Raw genomic sequence first — 19,296 nt, 5'->3', positions numbered from 1 at the left:
AGAAAGTCAAATAGGACGGTGTGTAAAACTTCAATGCCCAGCCAAAGAAAAGTAACCACTGAATGATCCTGCTATCGTTTAAAGTCCTTATCTTACATGAAAAACTTTTTTTGGCAGTNTGTGGGGAAATTGCAGGATTGGCTCCAGGTCGCCCTTTTTATTTACTACAAGACAAATGTGCCTTTTTATTTCATACAGTTAAATTTGGATTGAGAAATGGAAATAATCTAAACCTCACGCGTGGCGTTTCACTGTCAAGGGGAGCGTGTATGTAATTACATTGCAAATACTGACTTGAGCCCCACCACTGTATGGGTTGGCCCTACCATAGATTACCCAACACAAATACTCTGGCGCCGCAACTGTTTGCGGTCTACAATGACAAAGAAGAGCCTGTCAAGTTTGGCTGTACTCAGCATTGAATCAAAACGCACCATAGCTTTAAATCTTAATAAGTTTGTGAGGCATTTTGCTGAAAAAGATGACTCACGGATGACTGGATGAGCATAAACAACTGTTAAGATGATGACCTTACATATGTAAATATATTTTTCTTCTTTGTGGGGGTCTGCCCCCAAAGAACAGTTTCAAGTCCTGAGAAAGTCAAATAAGACGGTGTGTAAAACTTCAATGCCCAGCCAAAGAAAAGTAACCACTGAATGATCCTGCTATCGTTTAAGTACCTGTTTCACCTATAGAAGAACTTAGAAACAAGGTCGTTAGCAAAGTTGATACAAAAAACACCTCCACCCTTGACATTAGTTGCAGGACAAAGAGTAAGTGTAAAGGTTGTTTATTTATCAGACTGAAGCCAGAACAGAGTAAAAAACAGATACAGGTTTCATGTTGGCATGTGAAGAGGTCNCCTGAAATTCCAGACAACACATAATCGCGAGATGGTTTGGTTTATGCAGCTTTATAGATAACAATTTTTTAAACTTTAAGGTGATTTTTTTTCTATCAGTGAGGTCAGACCGGGAAAAAAGGTAAGAAAAGACCTCAAATTTACTCTTTTATTTGTAAAGAGTTTTACGGTGTGGAGTGGGGTAGTATTGTCTTCGGTTCGCTCGATAGCATCGAGTCCATCTGGGATATGACCTGTTTCTCATTATTGTCGATTCGACATAGATTTCCATTTGTTAAGTCGGATGGTAGTTAAGATTCGAAGTGGGTTGTTATACCAATAATGAGAGACAAAAGTAGCGGAGTCGCCAGTAATACTGTAAAGTCAGAAATACGATAGAGTTGAAGGGGACCGATGCATCGGAATGTAGAATGGATCGTTCTGCATACTCTTAACTAAAGGAGTAGGAAGATGTGTAACAGGCAATCCAATACACATGACATACGTTGTTGTTGTTGTACAAATATATATGTTTAAATACCGGTATCGTACTCTCCTTTACTCTCGATGTTTAGTTAAATTCACATGATAGAAAGTTTGTATATAACGGAAGGTGGATATAGAGTTTATGATCTTCCTTTGCCCAGAGCTTATTCATAATGTACCCGAGACTATTGAAGAGGGAAAGGGGAGTGATTTTTTTTATATATGTATTGTTTTCATTATTTGGCCAATGACACAGACCTCCAGTAGGGCCCACCAACTTTAGTTTAGTATTAACTCTTTTAGGGGCGAGATTTTTACGAGTCCTGCGAAAAATTCATGAGTTAGTAAAAATTCGGATTATCGTACAATGTGCGAGAAAAATCGTTAGACAAAAGATAGGTACCGGAGGAGACTTTGTGACAAACGAAAAACACAACGTATGTCCGTCACCTTATTTAGTTATACCAAATGACTCCATTCTATATCATGTTCTACCCTTCAAGTAGCAACAATAAGAACTATGTAAGCTCGACATTGTACAAGGACAAATTTACTACGAGCAGGACAGACGACAAGAGTGTCAGTCTCAAAATTTTTTCGTCCTTAAACAATAAAACATAGAAGTGCAGTACATGAAACCTAAATTAATGTAGTAACGACCTGGAAACGCCCACTTGGTCACAATTCTGAGGATGTGTATTAGAGAGTGATCACATGTAGTCGACAATTCTCCCGAAAATAGCAGTCTATACACAGGTCGCGGTTGACTAAATAAGCCGGGAAGAATAGTAGTAGTCGCGATTAAATAAAGGGTTCCGAAAGTCCTATTTAACATAAAGACTCAGTATGAGGTATTAAGGTGTGCCTAATAATTAATAAGGTAATAGATAAATTTTAGCAGTAACATCGGAAAGTTTTCACTTCATGTGGTAAACTCGTATAGGTCTCAATTGTTTTTTTTTTTTTTTTTTTTTTTTTTTTTTTTTTTTTTTTTTTTTGTAATTAGTTTTTCTTTTTTTTTTTATTTTGTTTTTTTTTTTTTTTTTTTGTTCATAGAGGGTGAAATCTGAATTTTTTCGTCTTGCAATAACATTTCAGTTTTAATACTTGATGAAGACTATAAAAAAATCTATATAAGATACGTTAAATAAACAGCAGTAGATTCTGTTCCCTTTCTCATTGATTCAAATGTAGATGTACCACACTGTTTATGTGTTAAGATTATATACTGTATGACACACATCTCCAATTCTAGGCATTATTGGGACATAATATAACACGTCAAATTTTATTGACGTAACCAAAGTTCCAGATACATTTCTCTGTTTGCGTACGAATAACCTCGTTAAATCATTTGAACTCGTATAAACGATTCGTTGTAATAGGTTTCATTATAAGCGTATTTACAAGGGAATAGAGGCTATTTTACCTACATGTTTCAACACAAAAAGAACACACGCGGACGTAAAGGGGGTACATGAAAAACTTTTTTTGGCAGTTGATTTCTGGGGGGTGTATGCAACAGATAGTCAATGTATGTTTCTTTATTTCATACTGAATAATATGTAAAAAAAGGAAAAATATTAGGTCCAATAAAAAAACTTTGCTTCTGGAAGCAGGCAATTTCGTGACGTCACGTGTGGTTCCCGGCTGCCGCTGTCTGGATCCCTGCTGCCGTCCGGATCGACAGCCAATGCGCGCAGCCAGCGAGAGTTCACAACGAAAAATGGCGTCAAATATTGTTGATGTTTACGCATCAGAAAAAGCTAATAGCGCGGGTATTTGGCACAATTTGACAGAACAATTATTTGGTGTGGACGATGATAAATACTGATACACAAAGTTGACATGCGGCTATACCAGCAATGCTACACTGTGTGATGCTGGGACGGGCTGAACTCACCAGGATTCGCGGAACCACACGTGACGTCAAGACACAGCACCAAGCAGCGGCAAGTTTGAATCCAGACTTTTCTGGATACCTCTGAATTTGACCCATTTTCCCGATATTAACAAGTGATTTATAGCAAATAGGAAACGATATTCGATCTATATCACGTGTTACTGGAATAAGACCCAACAAGTTAATGCATTTTGAAACAGTTCTATGATCTTTCAGCTAAAGTAAATTATGCAAGATAAGGACTTTAAGTACCTGTTTCACCTATAGAAGAAATTAGAAACAAGGTTGTTAGCAAAGTTGATACAAAAAACACCTCCACCCTTGACATTAGTTGCAGGACAAAGAGTAAGTGTAAAGGTTGTTTATTTATCAGACTGAAGCCAGAACAGAGTAAAAAACAGATACAGGTTTCATGTTGGCATGTGAAGAGGTCAACTGGTCCAGTTTGGTTTCTAAAGGTAGAGAACGGTGCTAAGCACGCTGTAAGACATGGAGAAGTTGACCAGCAAGCCGACCACCCAGGACAGACCCCTGCTGGGCTGAGGCAGAGGGAACAGGTAGGCGATGGTGTGGCATATGCGAGAGCCGGCGAAGATGCGGAAGTGAAGCAGAGCGGCCGACAGCACAGGGCCAGTCAGAGTGTAAAGCAGGCCGACCAACACGAAGGGAATAATGGTCTCTATGTCATTCTGGTGACACCTGGAGAACAAAAACACATAGGATCTATCAGTATCTATCACAACTTGTTTTTATTGGATAATTTACCATTTGAATTGTCCATAGAAGTCTTTAATCTGGTTTAGTTATTATCTAGCTTTCCATGATAACCTAGCCAGGATTTTCTGTGACCCTGTGTTAAGGTCACTCATAACCTCTTATCATCTCACCTTCGAACTCGCTCTACATCTGGATGGTTCCTCAGCAGCTTCTTCCTCTCCTCTGCAGGCTTTCTGGCCACATCTTCCTCATTTGCAAAAGCCTAAATTAGGGAGATAAAATGAAATAAATTGACACAAAAACCAAAGTTAGCGCGAGTTAGACATTCCACATTTCCCTCTCAAAGACCAGGAGAAAAACCAATACAATTCTTATCGATTTTCCAGAAAAAACTAATGTAGAACAGAAATATATTTGTTAACCTGTTAAGCCCGGGAGCCATTCAAGGGTGGTTTTCACTATAAGTTATGGGTCTCTTTTGGACGGAAACTATCATTTAATTTGTTTTACTATGTTCAATCTGAATTTACTTTAAAATAAAAAAGTCTATATTGATTCTGACTTTTCTACATCCAACTCATAGGTGTATCATTGCTTTGAGAAAAAAGATTATTAATGTACCCCTTTTAGAAGTGAAGATATAGCCATTTGTTCTGGGCATGTCATTTTCGAGTCTGAAATCTGAAAAACAGGCTCAGGGCTTAACAGGTAGCACCACTATTGTTACTTACCCCTCTAGTAAAGCGGTAGAATGCAGTCAAGGGAGCCATCAGCAACATTTTCACAACGACAATGACTGCATAGGTGGTGAAAGCCTTGAACACCTCATCTTCCATAAGCTTTGCCATCTCTGCTGGTTTACAACTGAATCACGCTGAGGAAGAGAAAGGATCACGCTGTGGCAAAGATACAAAATAGACTTAACAAAACAACATAGATTAAAACAATCCTGCTGCCAAATGTCTTCAAAACGTCCACAAAAGTGTCAAAAGTGGGATCAGAGTGCACTCAAGGCTTATTACTATCAAGTGGAGAATATCAGGTTGTTTGTAAGGTTTTAAATGCACTGTTTATACAGATCAAGTAAAAGAAACAGACACACCTCTGCTACAAAAACTGAACAAACAACTTTCAGCTTGTGGGTTTTAAAGTAAGTCTGACCACATATGAATGTGAATGCAATATTGTCTAAAATACAGAAAACCATTCACAGTTCAACAGCTCTACTTACGTGCTGGGGTGACTCAGCAGAAGTGAAGAAAGTCTGTGTCTGTTAGGCAAACTGACCCAGAAAGCTCAGGGGGCAGGGCTACAACTGCAGGACAAAACACACAGCTTCCTGGTTGTAGGAATGTCCCTCTCTGTCGTACATTCCAAGATTCTAATGCTGAGTGTGTCAAATGCAGCATGACAAAAAATACCAGGAAGTCATTTTTCATCTGGTTCCATTTTGCAGTTTATTAGGCAGCATGTTTTTCTAGGTATTCTAACATTTATGTATACAGATGATACTGACCCACAATCCGCTGCACAGAGGACAAAGTTCAAGGTGCAATGCTTTCATGAGTATAGTCCTCTGAGTACATACTCCATGCATTTTTTGTAAGAGTAGCTATAGTTTAAAAGAAACACTATGCGATTTGAAACTCAGCGATGTTTCTCCGTTTCACCCTACATCTGCTTCCTATTTTTAAGATTTGCATATTTCAAATTCACTTACACTGCCTTAAGAATTGATATGTTCAGTATTTGAGGATTGCTGTGTATGGATTTATTTAACATAAGTTTGGACCTTTGCTAATCCTACCAACTCTGAATGACTTGAACTATTTAAGGAAGGGTAGGGAGCAGTGTGAGTGTGTAGGCCTACAACTTATGCATATGAGGAGTGTGTTAAGTTTAATGCATTTTTAAGTACACTCATTGAAAAACGTCTCTTTTGGATGAGATTGACTTAGGTTAAATAATTGTGAATGAAGCACGGTTTAACGCTTTTCATTACAAGATAAAATATATTGCTCTACATGCGGGAGTTTATTACTCTGCATGCTATATGTATATACCCAAACCCATGGACAGTAGATTAACCATGCAGTCAGTTCAATTTAGATAGAAATACATTTAAATGACGTAACCATCGCCAGTGAAAAGCATCAGTGTCTTTTTGAACCCTTGTTGATTGTTAATTTGAAAGGACTTCACAATATGTACTATTTGTCCCTGTGATCTGATGCATTATGGATTTTTTTTTTCCGATGAATGTGTTTGTAGCCCCAGCTGCCTGGTGGGAAAATAAAGTTTGACTTGACTTGAGATCTGTTGTTAGCACAGATCAGAAAAACCTCAAGGACCAATTTAGACTGACTGCAGGTGTCGGTTTATACCCTCATCTGAGAGGGGATTTTGCTGTTGCGCTTGAAACCTTTCACAGCTCAGTTTCAAAACCCCAATAGTGAATTGGGAGTACGAGTTGCAAGAATCAGGGAGTGCACGCTTACAGGCGTCGTATGTGAGAGATACTGTATGTCAATTTGAACTTCACATATTAGGTTATCAAGTAACATGATGAAGGGTTGAATGTTATTCATATAAATACAATCACAATCATAAGTCATTAAAAAATAAAGAATAAAATGACATTTTCGCAAAGCTTCATCCCTTGTTTTAAGGCTATTTGTGGGCATTAAGGAGCTCGACAGCAATTAATGCAGAATATGTATTCCATGTATTTAAGTGTATTTGACACTTTTCGCAAAAGTGATGTTTAAACAAGCCAAGTCAAAGTAGATCACGGAGGAATTGTAATTTGCACTCCTTGCCATTTCAAAATGTCCTGCTGTCTTGAGACACCAAAGGGGAACATTGTGAAGCAGCACTACACACAGTGGCGTTTTCTCCTGGAGGCCAAGGGAAGCCAGGCTTCCCCTGTTTTTTCGGATTGTAGTTATAATTTTAATAAATAAATAAAAACACTTCGTTTAGTTTCGTAAATTCTTTGTTGTGTGTTGCTGCCGGCCCGTCTCTCCCCCATTCTCATTGAGTATTTTACAAAGAGTGAAACAGCGCCCCTCTAGATGTTATGGTGAAACAGTAGATTGCACTCTGTTGCGAGAGGAGGCCAGCCGAAATTTGCTTCCCTTGGTGAAAAAAAATGGAGGGATTGACCAATCAGATGAGGCTCACGTCATGCCCCTGCCAACCTGTGATTGGTCAGGGCCATGCCAAGGGAAGCCAGAGGCGGCTGGCTTCCCTTGCCTCACAATCCAATCAAATCGCATCAATTTAGTGGTGCAGTGACGCGTCCCAAAAAACGGAAGTAAGCTGCGCTCGGTTTCCCTCGACAAAATAGCAATGGGATTTCTCCATAGGATTTTGGAAAATAGCTCGAAAAAAGGTCAGTGGAAAACGAACCTGTTAGGTAAATGCACGTTTTGTTCAGTCGGATAATATCCACATGTCTACCCTACTTTTATAATTTTCGAATCATAAATCTAATCGATAGAAGATAGATAGCGTCACTGCACCACTCTCACCGCCGTTAGAAAGTAGCAAGCAACTGAAGCAAGTGCAATTATGGAGGGTGGAGATTTGGAGTATTTAATCAAAAATAATTGTACTAAACTTCCGCTACAGCAGCCAGCAACAACAAATAAAATCTGATGACAGGCCAATGCCCAAAGTGGAGCTGTGTACAGCGAGGAAAAAAGGAGCGAATCGGACGTAAAACGTTAAAGGTCTCCTGATTTAGTTTGTGAATGAATGCTTATTAGAGTTTCGACTGGAGAGTGCGTGTCGGTCAGATAACAGGCGTGTGTAAGTCCTGCATCTGTATGATACAAATGTGTGTAAAATGATACCGGGTGCTGTAATCACTCATCTGGTTACGTTATTACATTGACCACCACACCCCCGACCCAAAAGAAAAGACGTATTATTGGCTTCCCCTAATTTTTTACCCACATCACGCTACTATTTCTATCCATGTTACAGGGTGAGGGCACTTCAGGCATATCTGACACAGTTTTCAGATTCCCGTGTTAATCAGGGTTCCTGCAGGTTTCACCAACTCAAATGTCAGAGTTTTTAAGACCTTTTTAAGACCACTTTGAATAGAATTTAAGACCTATGTCACAGCAAGAAAGTATGAAGGAAAATTGTTATGAAAGAAGAAATACGTCCCATAATACTTACAAAATAAATGTATTCATGTTGATTGAACATAAGAACGATGACTGAACATAACAGCATAATAGTACACAGAACTGTGTTAGCGTGTTAGACAAAATGTGTGTGTGTGTGTGTGTGTGTGTGTGTGTGTGTGTGTGTGTGTGTGTGTGTGTGTGTGTGTGTGTGTGTGTGTGTGACAAGAGTATCTTCTGAGATCTGCTGCCTTGGCTAAAATCTTTCATCGTTGCTGCTGTTGTAGGATTGTTTAGTTTAGTTTATTTATTTATAGTGTCGTGGACAGTCCCCATTGATGAACTGTCACAAAAACAGTAAATGGCGCAGCTTTAGCCGACATGGCTAATTTCCAGCTGTTGTCCCCGGCCAGATGGGGATTGGTGTTTAACTATGATATTTAGCGTCTATACAGCACCTCCGCTTTTAGGGTTGACGTAGACCCAAACGTCCCCCGATATTGTTGTGGGAGCTGCTGCATTAGCAAACGCTACATTTGCAAACGGTGCAGCTGGCTTCAAACACATTCCCCTCCACTGGTTTCAACCAAGCACTAAATTCGATGTTTTCCGACCAAATACGGTTGAACTTACACTTCCCCATATTTATTTGTAGCCTAAGTAGATTTGAAGATACCCGAGTTTCTGACTGCAGCTAGCTGAAGCTTGGTTGCTAGGTTACTAGCTGGGTGTTTTCCGATAAGGAGCCGGGGGATGCAAAGTTAGTGATTACTGGTTCCATGTTCATTTATTTCAATACAAATTGTTGGGGGGAACTGAAAGGCTATTACCGTGCTGGTTACTTTGCAGCCCGGACATTTCCCCCAAAACACATTTAGACGTGATCGCAACACAGAAGCTAACTTTCAAATCCCATCATTTTTAAGACCTTCTAAATCATATTTTAAGGACAAACTCCGGAGCATCTGGGATAGAGCCTTCTCTGTGGCAGCCCCGAAGCTCTGGAACTCCCTCCCCCAAGACCTCCGTGAGTCTGAGTCCCTCACCCTGTTCCAGTCCCACCTCAAAACCCACCTCTTCAACTCTGTATATCGATAAGCCCGCCCCCCCCTCTCAACCAACTTCCTCCTGACTGCTTTTCTGTTTTTTTTTGTTTTGTTTGTCTACCCTCCCTCCCAAATGTAAAGCGTCTTTGGGTTCAANTTGTGTGTGTGTGTGTGTGTGTGTGTGTGTGTGTGTGTGTGTGTGTGTGTGTGTGTGTGTGTGTGTGTGTGTGTGTGTGTGTGTGTGATCTGTAGCCTGTTATTGTCATTATACCGCACTGTGAATGAATCAAAGTAAATATATAAGTCGTCATGAACACATCTGTCCATCAGACAGAGTGCTGCTGTGCCTCCTGTCATCATTAATGGACGTCTCTTTAAAATGACCGCTCAGAGGAGCGGAGTTCTCATTTCTCTAACCGCCTGCTGCTTCCCCTCCTCTGTCCTCGGCTCCTCCGCTCGCATCTCCTGTGGGCGGGACTAAGTCTCGAGGATAGGAGTCGAGGAGGGGAGTCGAGGAGGGGAAATTTAAGAATTGAGAAGCCTCTCTAGACTAGACTCGGGTTGGTTTTTCAGAGTCTATATTGAGCTTTTAAAGAATTGAAGGTGTGTACAAGGTGAACTCTTGGTCCTACACGTCATTCTGTGCTGCTGTGTGTTTCATTAAACCTTAATCATGTTTTGATTCGGCCTGCAGGCTGAGTGTTGTTCAGACCACCTCCACTGCTGCTTTGAGGCGACTGTTTGTGATCTGGTTCACTCAAAGTGTGTTAATAAGACAGTTTCTCTGCCCTGGATGAGACGACTTCCTGCCAAACAGGCCCTACTCGTCCCTCGGGTAGCTGTAACAAAGGTATTTGAACACGAGATGTTATTTTGTAGCAAGTTCGAGTTGTTGATCAACCTTTGCATTACAATCAATGGAGCATAACATTCTGTTAGCCTTTGATTATTTTTCTAGACTTCCTCCTTAAGACTTTCATATATATATATATCTTTTTGAAAAATGTAGGTTAAATGAAACTTTTTACTCACAATAAGATCAGTTTCATTTGCACTCCATTTGTTATAAGAGAAGGAATGCTAGTACGGTATATACATTTGCAGTCCTGCCATTGATGTGCTGTTTTTTTTCATTCATTGGTATGCATGGTCTGTAATGTGTGATGTCGCAGATCGAGGAGGGGGTGAAAGCCATCACTTGTCCGGACGAGGTGTCTGAATGTCCCGATGACACCACGTGCTGCCAGCTTCCCGACGACTCCTGGGGCTGCTGTCCGTTAGCTAAGGTGATATACACCAGCTCACAAACACTGTCGCCTCAAACTGCTAGCTCAGCACAAACCCTGCACCAAGTAACATGTCACATGGTCTGATGGTCAGTGTTAGATTCTGCCTGCTGCTCTTCTAGCTGCATAAGAAAATGCTATATTATCCAAGACTACATTTCTAAGTTATGTTGAAGTTTTGAAAACAGTTGAATTACATTGAAGACAGTTGAAAACCATTACATTATTTCCAGTACAGACATAATAAAGAAATGTTTGAAGATATTTGCAGAACTACAAAATGTCCCAAATCTTCAAAACGTTTTATTTTATATTTTTATGGTAAAAAATAAACATACAAAATCCAGTAAAATGACCCGAAAATATATATTTGCTTTATTATAGCGGTTATTCCGTTTTGTATTCAGTTAGTGTTCGTGGCTTTCTGAATGTATTTTCTCCTCTTCTGCAGGCGGTGTGTTGTGAGGATAAACGCCACTGTTGCCCTGAGAACACAAAGTGTGATATTGCTCACTCAAAGTGTCAGTCTTCCTCACTGGAGTCCTTCCCCATGCTAGAGAAACTGCCCGCCAGGAGGAGGAAGAATAATCCAGGTGGGCAGTCCCTCATGTAGAGGGGCGTGGGTTCTACTGAAAATCCAATGTAAAATAGATTTTTAAAGGGGTTCCTATTATGTTTTTTTGGGGCTTTTCCCATTTACAAAAAAGTAACTTTAATTTTTGACTGAATCAGCATAAGTTCATTACTGAGTGGCAACCAATACTTACATTTTCTCAGGGGCCCTATTATGCTGTTGGGGTTTTCCCTTTCCTGTAGTGTGCTATTTAGGTTTTTGTGCATGTAAATGGTCTGCAAAGGTAAAAATCCAAGACTTCCCCTCAGAGAGAGTTTCTCTGCCACATACCTGAAACACCTACATTGGACTCCTTATGTTTTACTTCTGTAACATTGCTTGTATACATCACTATGTAACACATATGCTTCTATTGGCTAGCGCTCTAACACATTGTCTGGATAGGCTGGAAAGAGTCTTTATGTATGCTGATGACGCTGTTTCTTACTTTTATGTTTTTGTAGCTCCTGTGGCCGATGCAGTGACATGTCCTGATGGAAAAAGCAGCTGCCCAGAAAGTTATACGTGTTGCCAGCTTCCCTCCGGAGACTACGGCTGCTGCCCCTACCCACAGGTACTTATTAGTCTGTCGAAGATAGATTTGTCGATTTGTTGAGACATTTATTAGTTGCTCGATAGAGAGGAATCGCCAAACGTTCAGTTGTTTGATTAAGTCATACCAAATATTCAGCTTCTCAAATGTGAGGTTTGCTGTTTCATTTTAGTATACATTTTCCCATGGTATTTTACACTATTTTTTGATATTTTAGTGACCAAATGTTAGACTGTTAATCAAGAAAATGTGTTAGTTGCAGCTGTAAATATGCTTTTGTAAAGATTTATTTTTGTTAGGTGTGCTTTACTGTATGTTTCAGCTCTTGGTAATTACTGTATACATAAACATTTGTCATTGTTGTGTACATACACACAGTTTAGTAAGGGCTTTGGAGAATGCCACTGCTGCTTATTTATGTAATAAGATGAAGTGACAATTGTTTAAAATAGGGCAGGATAAGACATCATACATTTTCAATACATAATACTTGAATAACAAAAAAGTATGTATGATGTACAAGTAGAGAAGATTAGTAGCATTTACAACACATGTAAAAGCACACTGCTCAGCCGACATGATCTTCGTTTGCAGCAGCAAAAATGAATGTTTTACTGTTTAATTCCAGAGATTGCCATCTCATCACATCTCATCACAGCTCTCCTTAGCTAAACAAGAAAAAGTATTTTTCTCGTTAAACATACTGTGATTTTCTCACTGACTCTGTGTCTGATGCCTAAATCACGTGCAGGCGAGTTGCTGCAGCGATCATCTCCACTGTTGCCCTAGCAACACAATATGTGACCTGGAGCATGGGGTCTGCCAGTCTGGTGAGACGAGCGTTCCCATGCTGAAGAAGATTGCTGCTGTACCTAAGGACGGTGAGCAGTTACGACTGGAAATTAGTTGGATATTTTTGTAATCGCTAGTTTGAGATTAGCAAACACGTATTGATCATCTGTCTGGTCTGGCTTCTCGCCCTTTCAGTTCCATGTGAAGACCAGATGTCGTCTTGTCCTGACCAGACCACATGCTGCATGGTGACCAACGGCACATATGGCTGCTGTCCTATGCCTGATGTGAGTAACCTGAACTAACCGGGACCACAACCAGAATCCGCAAGACCTAATCTCTTTTGTGTGTGTGTGTGTGTGTGTGTGTGTGTGTGTGTGTGTGTGTGTGTGTGTGTGTGTGTGTGTGTGTGTGTGTAAATAAATGAGGACTACATTTTCATAGCAGTCATTATTGGGTGTCAACTAGTTTATTATCAGGTGATTATTCTTTACTGTCTTCTCCTGTTCCAGGCTGTCTGCTGCGCAGATCACATCCACTGTTGTCCTGAAGGCACTGCCTGTGACCTGGTCCACAGCGCCTGTGTGGAGGCCTGGGGAGAGAGCACCCTGTCCCTGAAGATCACCGCTGCTGGGACACCGCTGGTGGAAGTCCAGAGCAAAGGTCAGAGAGGTACGGTTTTCATAAAGAGAGGAAATCCTTCTTAAAGCAGAACTTGCTTTCCACACACAGAGACCTTCTTGATAAGTATTCCCTTTCCTGTAGTGTGTTATACAGATGTTTGTACATGTAAATAGTCTACAAAGGCTAAAAATCCCTAAGTTCTCTAAGAAAAATGTGTGGAGTATTTATTTTATCTTAAAAGTATCCACACAAAAAAAACTCCAGGTATCCATACACATGTTATGAAGAGACACATTGTTTTGTTCATCTAACAGACATTTATCTGCAAGACTGCAATTAATTAAAACATAATGCAATGTAGGAAGCAGGTGTCGAAAAGTAAGAAGAATGCGTCAAATTAAAAGATGATATCTGTCTATTTTGCTGCATAGATTTGATTTGTTCTTTAAAAACATCTTTCCAGCATGAGTCCAACGATGGTGTCATCGGAATGCAATGCTCCTCTTTTTAGATAATCTTTTCCTGCGTGTGCACTGATGAGGATGTTTGTGTTCCAGTCGGTGCTGTTCCCTGCAACAGCTCTGTGGCCTGCGCTGAGGGGTCCACCTGCTGCAAATCGTCAGAGGGAGGATGGGCCTGTTGTCCGTTACCTAAGGTATCCACATACTGATGTGTGTGAGTCACACACGCTGACTGTGTTCGGCTTTCTGTCCAGCTGCACTGAATTACTCGACACACAACTCCACTCCAGAGATCCGGTTGAAAAAAAAAAGCCTTTTCCCCTAATCTCGGCTCAGTAAAATTGTATTGTTGCAACATTCTCATGTAGAAATATCAAGTCATTCCGCTTATATTCAGACTTTTTGGGGAGTTTTAGCACATTATTGTCCAGAAGTATAGTTCAAATAGGAGGAAGAAGTTGACAGTTTTCCTTCAAAGATGCCAATTATTTGATTTTTACAGAGGATTCAAAAGCACAACGACTCATGAGGATAGCACTTAAAGGTCCCATGTCATGCTTTTCTGGTTATTACCCGTCCCCTTGTGTGTTATGAAGGTTTTTCTGCATGTGAACGGTCTGCAGAGTCAAAAACCCTCAAAGTACACCCTGTAGCGAGTAAAACTCTAACACCTGTCTCTGCTGCCCCAGAACGCCTCGTTGGAGATTTCTCTTTTTCTTCCTGATACTAAGTGACGTAACGACGACCAAAATGGACCCATCCGTTACGTTAATTTTTTTATTCAACCAGATTGGTCCCATTGAGATCATAGATCTCTTTTTCAAGGGAGACCTGCAAAATTAGTTCCCATTAAAAAAAAAATGAAGTCTGTGGACTTCCTCACACACTCAATCTTTTCTCAGCTGCAGCTCCGCCGATTTCTCCTCCCTGAGACGGCGGGACGTGGCGAGGCTGTGAGTCGGTGTGTGAGCACTGAGCACACACACAAACTCCCAGCCAGGCTGCGTGTGTGTGTGTGTGTGTGTTCGGGCTGGTTTTGGGCTGTGTCTCGCTGTCTCGCAGACGGCCACTGGGCTCATAGGGAGGGGGGGGGGCAGGAGCTCCAACAAGCCGTTTAGGACAGAGTGAATACACATACTATACAGAGATGCTGTTTGAGAAACCAATGTGATTTTGGAACATTGAACAATGTAAATCTATTCTAGTAGACCTCAACAATGGAATTATGATCAGTAGAAATGGCCATGACATGGGACCTTTAAAAGCATAACTTATAAGGTAACTGTATTCGATTACAATTACATTTTAAAAAAAAAACATTGATTTAAATTGAATAATACTAGCAGGATTACTATTTTACAATGCATTAAAAAAAGAAAGATCCATATATTATAGGTAGACATAATACCTGAGTTTTTTGGGGTTAATATTTAGGCTACTTTAATGATTCTTTATTTGATATAAATTGTTGTTGTATATTTTGCTGTGGGTTGCATTTAAGTTTGCTTCTGAGTAAATTTGACAGTTTTCTTTATATTCTGGGTTTTTGAATGTTATCAAACGTATGGTACGTATCAGTTGTTTGACTTTATCTTTAAATGCTATTGTGTTCTGTTTGTTTTTCCTCCCTGCAGGCCACGTGCTGTGAGGACCACCTGCACTGCTGTCCCCACGGCACCGTCTGTAACCTGGCAGCCTCCACGTGTGACGACCCGTCTGGCGGCACCCTGATGCCCTGGCTCAGCAAACTGCCCGTCTTCCCCTTAGTGAGCGACAACAGCAAATGTGACAAGTCAACATCATGTCCTGGAAAATCCACTTGCTGCAAGACGGAGGCTGGAGGCTGGGCCTGCTGCCCGCTGACGGAGGTACAAATGGACTCTGGTTATGATGACACTGCTTTTTGTCAGAATATCTGGAGATTTTTTTGACAAGGTTGTAAACTCGTAAAGGCATGCACAGAAAGAAAATGCTTCCTTCCTTACTGCAACATAATTACAACATATTCATAGTTTTTATTACATGTATTAACATTCAGATGCTAGTTTATTCGCTTCAGCTGTAATACATCCTCCTCCATCAAGGTTATTTTAACTCTTTTAAGGAGTTTTGGAAGCTTTAGTGTGTGATGTTGTGAATTTTTTTTTTTTTCAGGATTTTTGTATGATACATACGTTTAAATCAGGTGTGACTTATAAACTGGCAATTGAGTGAATATATATTTGTTATGTGTGAAATGTTATCATCTATATTCCTTTTTTTCCCTTATGTTTTTTACCCGTATTCTTCTGGGGTAATCACACAATCCCCTAATAACACAGCTCCTACTACTTGACAACATATTCTACCATAAATGGTACCAGTTGTTGGATTCCAACTCCCAGTAGAATCACAAATGTCAATCTTAAACTTTTTAGACTAAAACTAAATATAGTGAAAATAGATCAAAGCATAACATATTTTTTGATCTGTAAATAAAAAGAATTAAAAAATCCTTATCTTGCTTAACTAAATATGATGTGCTCTCCAAATCTTTAGTGCCATATATTTCACTATAAAACATTAACAACAATCACAGGTTTTCAAACGTTAGAAAAATATAGCCTAATATAATATGAATATTAAGGTATTTCGCAAGGCTTTATGATGATCTAAAAACAGTATGCCCTCACACACACTCACTTGGTGTGTATCCTGTGTTCCTGCCAGGCCACGTGCTGTGAGGACCACCTCCACTGCTGCCCTCACGGCACAGTCTGCAACCTGGAGGCTGAAACCTGCGACGGCCCTGCGGGGGCCGCACCCCCCCTCCACTGGGTGGAGAGGGTCCCGGCTCTGACCTCTGAGGTTGAGGCGGAGAAATGTGACAAGCAGACCATGTGTCCAGGAGGCACCACCTGCTGTAAGAACTACTCCGGGCAGTGGGCCTGCTGCCCCTTACCTCAGGTCAGTGTCTCCTTCTTCACACTGTCAGCGCTTAGTGGGGGGGGGCAGGTCAGTACTTACTCTGAGGGTTTGTTTGTTCTTCGGTATAATATGGAAGGGGGTTATTACTGGCTTCTAGACCTAAAATATCACAGCTTAATAATTTAAATACTTAAAGATGAAGTCTCAAGGTAGGAATTTAACAAAGTCACCCACAGGAGCCAACACAACAACACAATACCAACAAATGAAAAATAAGTGGTGGAAGGCTACTAAATACTTTTACTTAAGTACTGTACTTGGGTATGTTTTTGAGGTACTTGTACTTACCCAGGTATTCTTTCAGTTTTTTTTCCCATTCTGTTCATCTAAGCTGGAAATCATGCTGCATTCATGCCTCTGATTGGCTGATATGAGTGAAAAAAGTGACATAAAGAAGCTTTTTAAATACACATTTTATTATAATGAAATCAACCAAGAAAATTGTGTTGCGTAATATTTTGGAAAACATTATATCATAACTGGTAAATGAGAATTTATTGATTCTTAAAACAGCAGCTCTTTTGGAACTTTATCACATGTCAAAAATGAGGCTGATAATGAAATCCGAGACATTGATTACTGGACTATCAAAACAGCTGAGTTTTTGTAAAAATACGAGCAGAAATTATTCAGATCTGCTTGACATTCTTTTACTTCTGTGTCATTTTTTGGAAGTCACGTTGCATAAAATCCCTTCCATCTGTTGAGCTGAGATGTGATGCTTACAGGGATGTCAGGCAGCATTTAACACCCTTTTTTTGTCTTCTTCTTTCAAGGCCGTGTGCTGTAACGATCATGAGCACTGCTGCCCTAAAGGCTACAAATGTAACGTGGCAGAGCAGACGTGTGATAAGCCCGGCGCCCTCAACCTGCCCTGGCTGCAGAAGACCCCCGCCCTGCAGAGGGAGCCCAGCCGGGCCGTTTCCGGTTCATCTCCGTCCGCCAGGAACATGTGTGACGCTCAGACCAGCTGCCCCAAAGACACCACCTGCTGCTTCATGGACCGGACAGACAAGTGGGGCTGCTGCCCTCTGCCGCAGGTACGTCAACATTAAAGGTCTCCTATTATGCAAAATCCACTTTTGTATGTCTTTTATACATAAATGTGTGTAAAGAAAACAAAACCCTCTCTCTTTTCCTCCGTACCCAAATATCTAAAAACGCGGGTACAACGGAGCTGATCCAGATTTGCTGCCGATATTACTTACGATCGACAATGCGCAAAGTTCTGGAAGTAATATGGTCTTTGTTTAGATTAGCAAGCATCGCTAACACTCAGAGCTAACCTGTACTGGAGAGAGTATGTGTAAGAAGCAGGATATAAAAAGGAACTCACCTTGTGGTAAACCCGCGAGAGAGAAAGCCTTTGATTTCCATACTGTTTCAGAAATAATCCTTGATGTGGTTTTGCACATGATGGCGTTTAATCACGGCAGCATTTAGCTGAGTATCTGGGTAGAATTCTCCTGCATAAGCTCGCGCCCCTCTTTTTCTTTACTTTTTGAAAGCCAAGGACCCAGAATGAGGGATGGCTAGAATTGGTGATCTGTATGGTATTTTGAGCAAAACACATCATAGACATATATTGTATATATCTGAGATCTATAATATATGGCAAGGCATTGTTTAGTTCTGACTCTGGGGACAGAAAGCTGGCCAGTCCCTGAAGACCTTTGAGATCTGGATGGTTCATAATTTAGCACGAGGTCAGAAATGCAATTTGGGCCTAAACCATTCAAAGCTTTACAAACCAGGAGCAATATTTTTTAAATCAATTCTTTGACACACAGGAAGCCAGTGTAAAGACTTCAGAACTGGAGAGATGTGATCCACTTTCTTAGTGTTAGTGAGGACTCGAGCAGCAGCGTTCTGAATCAGCTGCAGCTTTCTAATAGATGTTTTAGTGAGACCTGTAAAGACACCATTACAGTAGTCCAGTCTACTGAAGATAAAAGCATGGACAAGTTTTTCCAAATCCTGCTGTGACATTAGTCTTTTAATCCTAGAAATATTCTTTAGGTGATAGTAGGCTGATTTAGTAACTGTTTTAATGTGACTGTTGAAAGGAAAGTAAAGAAGCAAACTCATGACTATCATCTTTCTTTGGAAGAGTTCCAAACATAAACACTTCTTCTTTTGGGGCAATGATGCATTAGTGTGGACTGGTGCTTGGAGAGGTCTCAGTTCACATCCTGGGCCCTGCCGTGGTGCCCTTGAGCAAGTCACCGGACACTCCCCCCCCACGCCCCTCACTCCCCATTGCTCCCTGGGCGCTGTACAATAGCTGCCCACTGCTCCTAGTACTAGGATGGGTTAAAAGCAGAGAACAAATGCCACTGCGTGTGCTATGTGTTCTGCATGTGTGACCATTAACTTCTGTTCTTATATTAATTTTTTACTGCCTCAACTATTACCTAATACTGCTGTTTCCCCCTCAGTTTACGTTGGTAATGCCAACATGATGTTTATAAAAGGATTTCATGCCAAATTTAACATAATATCTGTTTGATCTTATGAAACAATTTCCACGGAAATATCCATAGACACGAATTTGGTCTAGAATGCAAACTATTTACTTTTTGTCGAAGATAATAAAGAAAAATAAATTTTTTATATAATCAACAATGCTTATTTATTGTGTTTTGGTGGTCGTAGTCAGTTTAACAATAATTTTGTAACCATAGTTTGACTCTGTTAACAGGTGTTACCACGTAGGAGATTATATCGAAAAAATTTATACACGTTTTGGTCAAATGGTATACTGGGTAGCGGTTTATTTATGTCTTCTACTCGAAATAAAAGGTAATTGTCCGTTTGTCAGAAACGAAAAAGCGAGGTTATTGATGATCTTAACTAGCCCTACTT

At 40.4% G+C, this 19,296-nt stretch overlaps 3 protein-coding genes across 4 annotated transcripts in view; 1 reads left to right on the top strand and 2 right to left on the bottom strand.

Moving 5' to 3' along the window:
- LOC104965314 (protein kinase C beta type-like) overlaps window positions 1–19,296 on the bottom strand; it is a 469,227-nt gene that overhangs the window by 367,541 nt on the left and 82,390 nt on the right. The gene's annotated exons all lie outside the window — the stretch shown is intronic.
- LOC104964713 (microsomal glutathione S-transferase 1) lies at window positions 3,580–5,276 on the bottom strand. 2 transcript variants are annotated; one of them, XM_010793567.1, is made up of 4 exons: window positions 5,182–5,276; window positions 4,682–4,824; window positions 4,121–4,212; window positions 3,580–3,932 (listed from the first exon to the last, which is right to left on the bottom strand). In XM_010793567.1, exons 2-4 carry the CDS (start codon window positions 4,796–4,798, stop codon window positions 3,686–3,688), a joined length of 456 nt encoding a protein of 151 aa, XP_010791869.1. In that variant the 5' UTR covers window positions 4,799–4,824; window positions 5,182–5,276; the 3' UTR covers window positions 3,580–3,685. The 2 variants fall into 2 exon arrangements, with proteins under 2 accessions (XP_010791869.1, XP_010791868.1); XM_010793566.1 differs by having other exon boundaries at window positions 4,682–4,846; window positions 5,182–5,271.
- Window positions 9,830–19,296, top strand: part of grnb (granulin b) — a 13,776-nt gene continuing 4,309 nt past the window's right edge. Inside the window, exons 1-11 of the mRNA XM_010793568.1 lie at window positions 9,830–9,985; window positions 10,308–10,421; window positions 10,873–11,014; window positions 11,499–11,608; window positions 12,339–12,468; window positions 12,575–12,666; window positions 12,892–13,042; window positions 13,561–13,658; window positions 15,099–15,332; window positions 16,174–16,410; window positions 17,208–17,471. Coding sequence (XP_010791870.1) covers window positions 9,929–9,985; window positions 10,308–10,421; window positions 10,873–11,014; window positions 11,499–11,608; window positions 12,339–12,468; window positions 12,575–12,666; window positions 12,892–13,042; window positions 13,561–13,658; window positions 15,099–15,332; window positions 16,174–16,410; window positions 17,208–17,471 — 1,629 coding nt within the window. The 5' untranslated portion in view covers window positions 9,830–9,928. The remainder of the gene's footprint in view (window positions 9,986–10,307; window positions 10,422–10,872; window positions 11,015–11,498; window positions 11,609–12,338; window positions 12,469–12,574; window positions 12,667–12,891; window positions 13,043–13,560; window positions 13,659–15,098; window positions 15,333–16,173; window positions 16,411–17,207; window positions 17,472–19,296) is intronic.

The sequence above is a fragment of the Notothenia coriiceps genome, unplaced genomic scaffold (assembly GCF_000735185.1).
Source record: "Notothenia coriiceps isolate Sejong01 unplaced genomic scaffold, NC01 NC01_scaffold00037244, whole genome shotgun sequence".
NCBI lineage: Eukaryota > Metazoa > Chordata > Actinopteri > Perciformes > Nototheniidae > Notothenia > Notothenia coriiceps.
This window is presented reverse-complemented; position numbering and strand designations above follow the sequence as displayed.